Here is a 13,222-nt window from a genome sequence, read left to right as displayed (position 1 = left end):
TTTTTATTCTTGCTTATTAATGCTTTGTCGGCTCGAATAAAATGAAAAGCATAACTAAAGAACAGCCATGGGTTGTGCGCATTAGTTTTGAAGCAAAATAACTTTATGTTGTTTATTCGCTCGTGTTGTAAATATTTGCAGTCATAAGTTGAAATAACTTGCTGAGCCAAAATTGTGTTTCTCAAAAAATGACTTAAAAAAGTTTCAAATTCCACACTTTTTTGTGGGCGGAGAAAAAAAAGGCGACAGTCCAGCTTATGCAAATGATGCCATCCATGTACTATGTAATTAATATGTATGGCTGAGAGAATATACATATATTTGCTGTTTGTTTGGGTGAGTGGGACACTCACCTCGTCCTTTGGCACCAATGTCACCTTCTTGATGGGCGCACTGTTGTTGACCACCACAGTTTCGCGCTTCAGCGATGGCCGCTTGAGCGCCGAATGTGGCTTTTGTATTTCCACCATTTTTCTTAACTTTACTTTTCTTTGTTTAGTGATTTAAAAGTTATATGCGTTCTTCTTTGTGCGTACTTGGGGCAACAATATTTGTTGTTGTCGTCTTTCTTCTCCTTTCCGCGCTCTACCTTGTGCTTTTCTTGTTTGTTCCCTCAACTAAATATAAAAAGGGCGAGTGAGCAACTTGAGGGGAAATCGAAAAAGAGATGCTAAGACGCATTAGCCAAGTTGGGGATGCTGCTGCTGTTGTTGTTATTATTGTTGTTGTTGCTGTTGTTGTTGTTGTTCTTGTGGCTGACAAGTCATATGGCAGCCAGTTTCGATTTAGAAACGCGTTAGCGCGCGCTCGCCTCATTAATCACAATGAATGCGGCACATTACACATACGCCATGTTGCCGCTACATTATCTAAATTAGACGTGCCGCTGATTATGTACCGAGATTTACGTTTTAATGAGCTGTTTATGCACTCATCAACAATTTAGAGGCCATGCAACCACATATACACAAAATATAAACCATGCCACGCCCATACGCCCAAGCGCCCATACGCCCGCACATGCCTAAAGCGGTCGCTGCTAATAAACAAGTTGAACATGTTTCAGCAATAAATTTTCAAATAAAATTTGCATAATCGCGCACACAACGGCGAAAGGCGCAAAAACCACCGAATGCCGTGCGCCTTTTGACGTTTCCAGCATTCGCGTTTGCGTTTGCGTTCCCGTCAGCGTCAATGTCAGCTTCATCATCAGCTCTGGAGAAGAAAGAGGGGGTGGGTTGGGGAACCGTGGGTTTTTTGCGCTTAATGTGGCTGACTTAGCCGCCAAAGTAACGTTGCCGGCATCCACATCCACATAATGTGCAAATTATGATTACGATTATGATTATGATGTCGTAGTCGTAGTGGTAGTGGTAGTTGGCTGGCCTGCTGTTGGTGATTTAGCTCTTAAGCTGTTGATTTAATTCGCTCAGCTACGACCTCTTGAGCCACCACCTTGCCCGCTCTCTTGCAGCATAGTCATTCGAGAATTTGTGGCATTTGTGAGCCTCAGCCTCAGCCAGAGCCAGAGCCATAGCCAGAGACTGGCCATGCAGGCGACAGATAAACGACTTAGTGGCTCGAAAATGCAAAATTGAATTAGGCAGGGAAATGGAGGGAGGTGCAGGAAAGGAGGAGAACTAAAACAGGGTGGCCAGCCCGCTGGCAGCAGCTAGCAGCAGAGCAGAAAGGTAGGTAGGGCCAAAAGTTTTGTATAGCCCATATGTGTGTTGCTGCAAGGTATTTGCATAAATCAACGTTTTACAGCAAGATATGAGGCTGGGAGTAAAGGCCAAGTTGCAAGTAAGCTTCAGATGAATGCAAAGTATGTAGAAGAAGAGGAAAATTCAAAATACTTTCACCATCTGGCTTACAACGCTGGGTAGTGCTTAAGTAAAACGAGCTAAGCCTACGAAAAATCGCTTCAAAGCAGCGAGGGGATGTGTCTGTATATGTTTTTTTTTTGTTTTTTCTAAATCGACAACTGCTTGTCAGGCACTGCTGAAAAATGACAGTTTTTTGTGATGCAGCAATTGAGCTGGAATGGCAAGGAGAGAGCCACTTTTTCTTTTCAATGTAATACAATTTAGTGGTACAAGTCGATGCCAAAGATATCCAAGTTTCCCGCAACGAATCTTTAGAAAAAGTGTTTTATATTTGCTTAAAGTTTTGTTTTTCATTTAATGTAATTCAAAAGTAATATTGAGTCGAATAAAATATTATCTTATGATTCAGATGTATAGAAGCACTACTTTAGTAGTATCTCGAAAGTAAAGGTGTCTACGAGTTTATGATGAGATCCTGCAGCATTGCTCATACATCATTCACATCTCCTTTTTTCAATTGTCCCTTGACCAACATAGAGCGACGGAATACAGATTTGGAATGGCTGCCCAGTCGACCTACAAACGGGGCCAGATGCCTAATTTCGACTGTCACATTTGCGGCCCTACTCTGAAACTGGAAACTGTAGAACTCCAAGACCAGCAGATATAGAAACCGCCTGCGGGCCCACAATCTTCCTATAAAATGATCGCGTACCTATCCCACAAACGCCTGATTGTGTTTCCAAATTTCAAATTTCGTCAAAGTGCCCTGAACACGAGTTGGCGGTATGGATGTTACATTTTGTGCCTGCTATTTTGATGGACTTGCGGACGTTGATTTTGGATCGCCAAGAAAATGTTGACACGCATGTCTAGCAGGAAGACTTTTTTCTGAACGAATAGATATTCAATAACACTTTCAAGAGCTCATTCAGATAGTAAGTTTAGTATTAATTAAGGCTTCATTAGTCATTATATCATTAGTCTTTAAGCGTTATGGGTTTTTTTTGTATAATATTTCCCGTTTTACACTCTCACTATTGTTGTTTAACCTTTTATATTTCTCCATTTTGTTTAAATAGTATGTAGAAAAGGCTAAGGTGTCTGTAATTTTAACATTAAGATATCCACAATAAATTCAAAATGTTTTTAAGAAAAGTGAATTAATCGAATCATTATTTGACCCTAACATTTTTACTGTGGATGCAAATAAAATGCAAGTGACAAATATCTACTGGCTTTGGATATTCCTCCATGCTGCTGATTTATGAACTGATTTAGCATTTTATTTACAAAAGTTTTCCATTGAATTCCATTAAGGAAGTGAAGCCAGACTCCCATTGACAGATTTTTGATATGATATCTAATTTAGAATCGATTCAAAATATCAATTTTTGATTTAATTTAATAGATTTTTGGTCAGAAATGTAGAAGTGTTGTTCTCCTTTCTTAATGATAGCTGAAGGCAACAAAGTAGTTCTAAATGGTTGTGTATTTATAAAAATGTGACTAGTCTAGACAAGGCTAGTCAAGGCTACCATTCTTCCAATTCTTTCCTCAATTTGTACATTGTAGATTTCTCGGTCGGGCAAGCTGAAAACTTGCATATTTATTTTAAAATTTTCTAAGTATTTGCAAACAAAATTGCAAGCACAAATTCAAAGAAATTATTTATAAATGGGTTGTGAAGTAAAAATGATCTTATGATTTTTTTGTGAATAAACAAATGTGCAGTTTTCCGCAAAACATTCAGAGCGCTGCACTGACCTTTGATGTATGAATCGCTTAGGAACAGTACAGTGTTATGATTGATGATTGAAATGTGAGACCAACAACAAGACTTGTTATTAACGCTATTGAAAAGCAGACTCGTATTCTATAGTTTTCCAGCTGCAAGAACAAGCTAATCGATTTTAAATAAAAACATATCAGTTGGTATACTATGTGTATAAGTATTTGAAAAGCTAAGCACTCGGTGTGATTTTCTTAGTAATGCTACACCAACATATGTATTTCTATTGGCAGCCAAAGGGGCAGCACACAAATAGAAGCAGCTGCTGCGCCAGGAGAAAGAGCAGGAGCAGGAGCAGTAACAACAACAATAACAACAAATGGCAAACAACAAAGTTGAAGTGCATGTTAAAGAGCATTACAATTTGCATATTGTATGGCTAAAGTGTAGAGAACTGTTAAGCCTTTTGCTTTGCTTGATTCCAAGTGCCAGCACACACATGTGTATGTGTACACATACATATGAATACATGAATAGCTGTGTATGGGTGTGTGTGTGTGTGTTTGCCAGCAAGCTTGAGTCGTAGCGTAGCAAAGCGGTCAAGTGTTGTGGCTGCGGCCGCTGCTCAGCTCACATGTTTGCACAGTTCGCGCTGCCTATGCAAATGTTTGCATTGCGTTGTTCGCAGTACAACGTACCACACTGCGTATGATTGATGTGTGAGTGTGAGTGTGTGTGTGTAAGTTTCGTTTTCCCATCCACATCTTTCCTGGAAACTAGATGCTCAGCCATGTGCCATGCTCTACTCATCTGCATTTTATAGCTGCCCGTTGAAATCAATTTGCAAAGTCCTGCGCAAAATAGTAGAGCAGCTAAGAAGTTATTTATGCAAGAATTCTTGGCCCATTGAGCAGCAAGCATGGATGGCGGCGGGTGGGAAAGGTCGCCTGTTAATTCATTTAAGCCATTATGTACAGCAACTTTCTGCAGCATCAGTTGATTCTGCAGAAATTACTTCTTCGTTAGTTAAGGCTTGGCTTTTCGAGTCCTGGCATGTGCATGAGTTATAGTATTTCTTGTTATTAATCTGCCGAAGTGGCTTCTCTATTAATTAAGCATATTTTTTGAGCAAAATCAATTCAAAAGTTTGTTCAATTAGCAGATATTTTTCTGAACTTGCAAGAATGCATTTCTCTTTAGTGATTCGATTTCGCTTTGGTGTTTTCTTTCTATGAAACATTGTGCTATTTAGTTTCATGATTTTTATTGCAAAAGTTCTGCAAGAAATATTCGGCTAAAGATATCTCGCCTATTGAGCTAACGGTATCTCCGACATCTTTAAGCCAAAAAAGACTCAAAGCTATTGCAGAATGAACATTTAATTATGCATTTGCACTAATGATCAGTCAAGCGACTATTTTGAGATCAACAAATAAATAAAATTGATGAAAACCTAATAAAGAATGGCAATGAAAAGCCTGACGAAGCAAGAAAGTTCTGCAGCAGCTATGTATTTGCATTAAAAAAAAGTTCACTATAAGAAACATTTCATCGCCACTTTTAGAATATTTTAAGATTATTAATAAATGTTTTGGATATATGAAAAATACTGCGGATGATTCAAAGGTGCATATAGCTTCTGTTTCACTTTAAAAATATATGTACATATAAAAACTTTAAATATACTGCCATAAATAGTAAGAAGGCTGTCATTCACTTCCAATAAACTTTGCAAGGGCATAACAATTGGGAGATTAGGAGAAGATTGTATATTGATGCGAAGGTAACAATTAGGAACACATTTTTTTTGTTGATAGTTGTTTTACGACATTCAGGAGACATTACGTACTAGCTTGGCCAATATTGTTTTCAGTTGTGCAGCTAAAAAGTTTTATATCAGAATAAGTGCCCGGCGAGTGATACATAAAGCCATCTGGAATCGGTAAGACGTGATGTGTCCCATCAAGTGTTCGTTACCACTTAACAAACGGGATAGGGCCTTTCAGCCCAGGTGGCTCAAATGGGAGTCCAGACATGGTACTATGTGTATTATATATAGATGCAGGTAATGTATGTTTAATGGTAAGAAAATGACTTAAAAACAGAGTACATTACATAATCTTTTTTTAAGTATTTATTATTTATTGTTATATTTAGTATTTTTGAAAATACTTGATTATCTTGTTTTTAGACTATTTGATTTGGAGAGTAAATATGTTAGAGTCCGCAAACCTGGAGTAGAGAAACTAATAATTCATAATCGGCATACCTATCTGCAGCACAAAACAAAAGATCAGGTTATAGCATCCAATACTTTTCAGAACATATAATGGTTGGTTATTAAACGTGCTTTTGCGTTCTGCACTGCTTAAATGCCTGAAGCCGGAAATACTATCTCAACAGATAGAAAATTTGAATGGCAAGAGGGAAACTATTCCAATACTTTCGAGAACACATCATGGTGGGTTATTATCGTACCAATTTCAAAAGAGTGTGCGCTGAATAATCTGCTAATAATAAGAGAACATCACAATTTGCTTTTGCGTTCTGCACTGCTTAAATGCCTGAAGCCGGAAATACTATCTCAAGAGATAGAACATATAGATAGCAAGGGGGAAACTATTAGTAAGCGGGGCGGGGAATCTGGAAAAATATGAATGCAATGATGGGGAAAAACAACAATCAACTATTTTTGGTCTCCTCCGGTGTATGCACATATCAATGTCATATATGTAGATACTATACGAGTATACTATATATGTAGCAATAAGTATATAAACTGCATGCGATTTTATAGACACACACACACACACACACACACACACACACATATGCACATGCACATAAAGATGTGCCTGGTGCCGTTCAGCTATGGTTCATGATATGGCCAAAGAGTAAAGGATGAGGTGGAGGGAGAAGTGGGAGAAGCAAGCAAGTCAGCAAGCAAGCAGAAAAGCAAACAAACAGCTGCTGCAAGTTGCTGGCAAGGTGCGTTTTAAATGTCTGCTGACACAGTTTTTCGCACTAAACGGTTGTTGTTAGTTGCGTTGCTTGTCAACCGGAAATTAAAGATGTCTTCATAGATTTATAGCGCGCGCACACACACACACACACACACACACATACACACACACCTATACAAATTTATACGTGTTGAAGGATGTACAAGTATGTATGAATATTTATTGCCTAGTGGCTGTGCTCCTTCTGATTGTTTTTCTTACAGTGCCAACCAACCAATCAAGCAGCGAACAACAGCAATTCGTTTCCCAATCCCAATAGCCACATTCCGCCACACACACACACATACAACAACAGCTGTTTGTCAACAACAGTAATACCAACAACAACAACAACAGTAGCCCAGCACTTGGTCTGAGACGACGCGCAATATAAAAAGTTTTCGTTTTCATTTTCATTTGCCATTTTCGTCATATTGTCGTCGTTCTTCGATTCGCACTTCAGTTTTGTATATATATATATATATTTATTTTTTTGTTATTCTTTGTTGTTGTTTAGGTTGCTCACATTTTTATTAATTGCGCGCCTCTTTTTCGCTTTCTGTTGCCAGTTGGCCGCTTTTAACTTGGCCCAACAAAGCTCATTTCCAGCTAATTTGCTTTCGGCCTTGCCCCAATGCTGCCCTTCCCTTCTTTCTCATTGTTTTTTTTTTTGCTTAAAGTTGGCGCATTCTTTTTGGTCCGTCAAAAAAAAGGGGAAGAAAACAAAGATGAAGTTTTTCAGTTAATTTCTTGTCAATTTTTTTCTATTATTATTTTTGTTTAGTGGGTCGCGTGCGCACAAAACGAAACGAAACGAACGCTTCCGTGCGGAAGTCAAGCGAAGACTGAAAGTGAAACTGAATGGAACAACAGCGAGACCCTAAAATGGAGAAACTGTGCGCTTGTGTGTGTGCATGTTTGTGTGTGCGTGTGTGTGTTTGTGTGTGTTTGTGGGACGGCGGGGCGTTGCAGGTCGTTGGCGCTTGTAACTAACTTGAACGATTTATTGTTGTTGTTGTTGCTGACGCAGCGTCTTTGTTGTTATTGTTTACCATCAACACACACATACGCGCATTGCGAATTTCGGCGCGAATGTTTACACACACCTCCACATACATATACATATGTAGACAACTACCCTTGACGGTCAATCAGCTGTTTCGAATGCTCCGTTCGCTTTTTATAAAGCTCCCCAATCGGGTTTGTGTCTGAAACAGCTTTTCAGTGCTTTTTGCAAAGTTTCAGAGAATCCCACTGTTGAAGATTCTCCATTTTCGTTTGAGGTTTAAATTGGAAACATTTAATACATGAGATTTAAATATCCTGCTCTAGGCTAAGGAGTATTCTAGAGAGCTTAACCGCCAAAGGTACGTGACAAGCAGAGGGAGGCATGTCAGACCTCATATTTTATTTATCAGTATATTTATCGATCAATATAGATCTGTATGTCCTGCTTGTCCGTCTGTTCAACTATTCAACCGAGAGCTTTTGAACCGCACCAGCTAGAGACACCATTCTACTTAGTATGTAGATTTTTCTTATCTAGCAGAGCAAGCTTATAGCGATCCAAATACTTGTATATAGCCCCAGTATTTTATATAGCTGCCATAGAACCGAATGCGTACAGAGTTCATTCTGAGTCACAAAAGCTTTGTTGTTTAATTAGAATCGAAACAAACTGTATATGAGTTTTGTATAGTGCTCCAAAATCGGTTTACTATATCATATAGCAGCCATTGGTACAAAACAGCGTATACATATTACTTGAAGGGCGGAGAAAATGATGGATACTGAGTCGGACGGGCACGACTTGATTTTGGATGCGTCCCTTTTATATTACATTATATATTGAAATATTAATATTAAACTTTAACATAAACTGGCAGTGCTTAACCTTAATTAGAATATCTGTGTATCAGTGGGAATTCGCTTTTAACTGCAAACATCGTGTTCAAAAGAATTTTATGATTTTTCAAAAAAGAAGGCTATGTAAGGGGAAGGATAATATATTAAAATGATCAAATTAAATATCAAATTAACAATAATAATACTCGTACAGTGGAAAAATAAATATATTAAACGAAATTTAAACTTGAATTTTTAAAATTTAAGCATTCTATGGTCCGTATCTTCTTTTTAAGTGAAGCATACACGTACATGCACTGCAAATATTAGCAAACAAAGCCATTGTATATAGCTTCTAACACTCCCCTCGTGGAGTTCGAATGATTTATTAACATTAAGAAAACTAAAAACATGAAGATGTCTTCTGAAAATATGCCGAAACGTTTAAGCATTTAAATCAAGTCCTTAAGCCTTTGGTTGTAAAAAAAATAGTCCTGCTGCTGGCATTGGCACAGCTTTGGAAGTTTATTTAAGCTTTTAGCTTTGAAGTGAAAATGTTTGCTAAAATCTTCAGCTGGCCATAAATGCAAATAAAATTGTTATTTTACTAAAATAACTTTTGTAAGCTGTGCTTTCGCAAGCCTTTGCACAAAGCTTCTGTAAGCTTCAATTCCTTCGACAAGCTGCTTTCAAGTAAATGGCGAAAATGGGGCTTTTTGAAACTTGAAAGCTTTAGAAACAATAACTTTAAGGATTGCAAGCTCGAATATGGGCAGTTGGGGGAGTTAATAGTGTGTTTCACACATTTTGTGGGGCCCCAAGCGCTTGTTGCTCTTCGCAGGACATGTGGATGGAGAAACTTTGACAGTTTTTGTTGACTCGAACCTTTTTTGCGGCAATATATCACATATATGTCAACATTAAGTGCAAATGAAAAACAAAATTCAATTGCAGTCGGGAAACCACAAGAAAGCAACTGTCAGGCGTTTCCTTTGCCCACAGGCCGACCACCACTCGCCTGTCAATTACAAATAAATTATGCCAAACTACATTTACACTTTAACGTTGTGGTTGTCTGACCACCAACACCAACATCAGCACCAGCACCAGACCAGCACAACTCTTTTCCGTAGCCTTTCAACCTCCTGTCGGCCATTTTGCCGTACGACTCCCGGTGCTTAACCCGTGCGTTTAAACTCAGTATCTAAGCCGTCATCCGGTTGCTCTAGATATAGCTGTAGCTGTCATTGTCATTTTGGCGTTGAAATGCTGAAAACTTAATGCGAAATCGACACGTCTCGAAACATCTACAAGGAGTGGGGGCACCAACAACTCGGAGGCAACAAAAAGTGTCGAGTGTGCGACACTCAATAATTGCTAAAAACAATGGGCGCTCAACAAAACAAAGCTTAACGACTTGGCCAAAGAAATAAATAGCAAGCCTGACTGACTGGTACAGACAAGAAGAATATCGTGTATGTGTACGTATGAAAACGAATTAAAATAGGATGAAGCACTAATATATACTATACGACTATAGGAATTTATCAATTATCTGATAAAGATATTTATAATTGAACAGTTTTCATTGAAATTTGTTGTGGTCCCGGTGACTGAAATAGACGAATGGACGAATGGAAGTCTTCAAATTCCAATTCTTCTTCGCGCCAAAAGCTATGTCTTAGGGCTAATTGGTTATAATGATTATAACATCTAAGCTGGCTTTTAATCGTCCAATTATTACTTAGAAGCTCGTTAACTATACTTTTGAAAGTATTAGACTCTTATATATATTCATAAATATTTTGTATGAAGCCATTACATAACTTGTATGAATGATTTCGGTCGCAGCCTTCTTCTATATTCTTTATTTCTGATGTACAAATCAAATTCAGCAACGATTGAGCTCAAATCTTAGCACATTGTAAATGTCCTTTATCAAAATATAAGTATAGGGGTTATGTTGTGTATGTCTTTCCAAAAGTTTCGAAACTTTTCAATACGTAGTCCTCCAGCTCATTATTGTCAGCAGTCAGTTGTTAGAGAGATGGGAGATGGACAGAAGAAAGTTTAAAACAAGAGAGAACGCTACAGTCGAGCAAGCCCGACAGTGTAATACCCTGTACCCAGGTAAACTTCCGTCACTGAGTTATATGCGCCTAAAGCAGCAGCAAAAAGAGGAAGAAGAAGAGCGAACTTGTTGCTGCAGTTTGTGGGGGTTGTACTGGCGAGAATTTGTTTCGCTAATAACTTTTCTTAGAATTGACCGAATTGAATAAAATTTTGAACAACAGTAGACAATTATATATAAATTATGTGTGTAAAGTTTGGTTTAGGTAGCATTTGAAATGTGGACGCTATTGACGAAATTCTGTAGCGAGGGAAGGGGGGGAAAATTCCAAAAAATAAAATAAACTCGTCCTTTCTCGGACCTAGGAGAATCTGGATGCCAACTTTGGTTATTCTAGCTTTTATAGTTTCTGAGATCCTCGCGTTCATCCAGACGGACGGACAGACGGACAGACGGACGGACGGACATGTCTAGATCGATTTCTCTCGTCATGCTGATCAAGAATATATATACTTTATGGGGTCGGAGATGCTTCTTTCTGTATGTTACATACTTTGCACAAACCTAATATACCCTTTTTACCCTACGGGTACAGGGTATAAAAAAGAGCCTCTATAGTAGACCAATAAGAATATTACATAAAATTCAATTATAAAATATAATATAAAATAATGAATGAAATAATTAACTTTTTAGTGATACAGCATTTGTATTTGTTTTACTATAAAAAAGTGTTTTTGCATCGAAGACGATTTTAAAAACATAAAATTAATAAACAACGGAACGCCTTTAATTCAATTATTTAGCTGCCTTCTAAAAGAAACAACTATCTCTAATATACTAAATGCTCCAATCAAATTAAGTCGAGTGGTATTAATAGCTGAAGAATTAAGTGGGTTATTGTTTAATTTTTCAGAATATTTTGTTATATACTATAGCTTTAATTGCTTGCTGTAATTCACAAGGGGAATGGTGTCAAACCAAATCTGAAGAACTTAAAATATACCTTAGAAAAAGGCTATAAAAACCTTTAAAAAGAAGATTTCCTGTTGTTTCGTCCTTTAATTAAAATTTGTTTTACATTACTTTTTTCACAGTGCAAGGTCATGAACATTTCTTCTTAGAATAACGAATTAATTTTAAAAAGAATACTTAAACATCGTCATCGGTTTACATTTTTTCGTTTCATTTTTCGTGCTGAGGGTACGGACGTTTTCGTATTGGTAGTATCTTTGGTAGAAGTTCGTTCTATCTTTAGGTTTCAAGAGTCAAGTAAGAAATTCAGTTTAAGATACTAAAACCTTTCGTTACTCTTTTAAATCAATTCACAGACTGGTAATACAGTCCATTCCCTTTTTCAATCGAAAAAAGTATCAAGTATTATTGTTTCGCATAAATTAAGGGATTTAAAATAATAAAATGTGTTCAGAGGCCTATCACTAACGAATGTTGTAACAAATATTTACGAACTTTATCGGTTGCGACGCATTTGTCAGCTCACAGGTATGCATGTATGTGAACGCATGTCTGTTTACATGTAGGTAGGTATGTACATATGTACTCGCATGTACTATGTATGTGTGTGTGTGCTCGCTCCGCTCATCGAGTGCCGGTGGTCAGCCTGTTTGAATTCATGGGTTTATAATCCTGGGGCGTGCGATTGTGTGCGTGTTAATCGACGGGTGTTCCCATGTGTGTAAATTGAAGTGTGTGTTTACTATTGCATATGGAAGGATACATATAGTATATATATAAATAAACATACATACATACTACAAGTATATGCTTCAGCAGCCGTAGTTAAGGACGCAGTAGCTATGCCAGTTTATTAAAAATGTACGAGTATGCCATAAAAAATGCTTTTCATATGGAAGCGCAAAACAAATAACAACAACAACGAAATGTATCGCCCGGCATATTTTGGTAATATGTATGTGTGTGTGTGTGCACTCGTAAACAGGAAACGGAAATCAGCATGCAAACGCACGCACGCAGACAAGCGGAAAACAAAACAAAAAAATACACAAATAAAAAAAAACCAAAATGTAAAGAGCGACGCAAATGATTTTCGTTGCATGTTGCGCGTTTTTAGGCGCTTAGCCTTTAGCTGCTAGCATTGTTTTGCTGGAGGCCTGGCCCCATTTTGTTTTACATTTTTAATATGTCGCTCCCTCTCCCCTTCCCTCCCCGCAACTCACCCCTTAGATGGTTTTACATTTTAAAGCTTTGTTTAACACGACCACATAACACATGTTTGTGTGTTGAGTGTCCATGCGAGCACGAGTATGCATGTACGCGTGTATGTGTGTGTGTGTGAGTATAAATTTATGCATATTTGATGACTGTGTGTGTGTGTGTGTGTGCGAGTGTGTACAGAAGTGTTTTGCGGCTTGTCTATAAATATGAGATAACATTTTATTAGCATATAGACACACAAGATATATATGTCTGCCCCACACCCTAAAAATGTCTGTCTGTCTGTCTGCCAAGTGCGATTAGCGACAAGTGCAGAACTTAATATTTAATGCAAACTTCTATCTAGCTGCTTAGACAATCATACAACCACTTAATCGTCTTATACGAGTATGTAAATTAAAGTAAAGTGAGACTTCAATTGCGGCGTTTTATGATTATTTTCGCAACACTACCTAACCAGTATCGACTGTTACAATTATTTAGCCTTCAATCTAGTTATTTAAAACCTTCGAAGCTTCACAAATGCTCGTTATGGAAAATGAAGCTGTAT

At 37.7% G+C, this 13,222-nt stretch overlaps 1 protein-coding gene across 2 annotated transcripts in view; it reads right to left on the bottom strand.

Annotated features, from left to right (window-relative positions):
* Positions 1–13,222, bottom strand: part of LOC115627323 (inactive dipeptidyl peptidase 10) — a 208,387-nt gene that overhangs the window by 33,037 nt on the left and 162,128 nt on the right. Inside the window, exon 1 of one of the 2 annotated variants that reach the window (XM_030522966.1) lies at positions 354–470. The exons of the other annotated variant lie outside the window; for it this stretch is intronic. Coding sequence (XP_030378826.1) covers positions 354–470 — 117 coding nt within the window. Of the gene's footprint in view, positions 1–353; positions 471–13,222 lie in introns of those variants that run through there. 2 annotated transcript variants of the gene reach the window in all.

Source organism: Scaptodrosophila lebanonensis, unplaced genomic scaffold (assembly GCF_003285725.1).
Source record: "Scaptodrosophila lebanonensis strain 11010-0011.00,11010-0021.00 unplaced genomic scaffold, SlebRS2 tig00000092-arrow-pilon, whole genome shotgun sequence".
Taxonomy (NCBI): domain Eukaryota; kingdom Metazoa; phylum Arthropoda; class Insecta; order Diptera; family Drosophilidae; genus Scaptodrosophila; species Scaptodrosophila lebanonensis.
The sequence above is the reverse complement of the archived record's forward strand: the minus strand, read 5'-3'. Positions and strand labels throughout refer to the sequence as shown.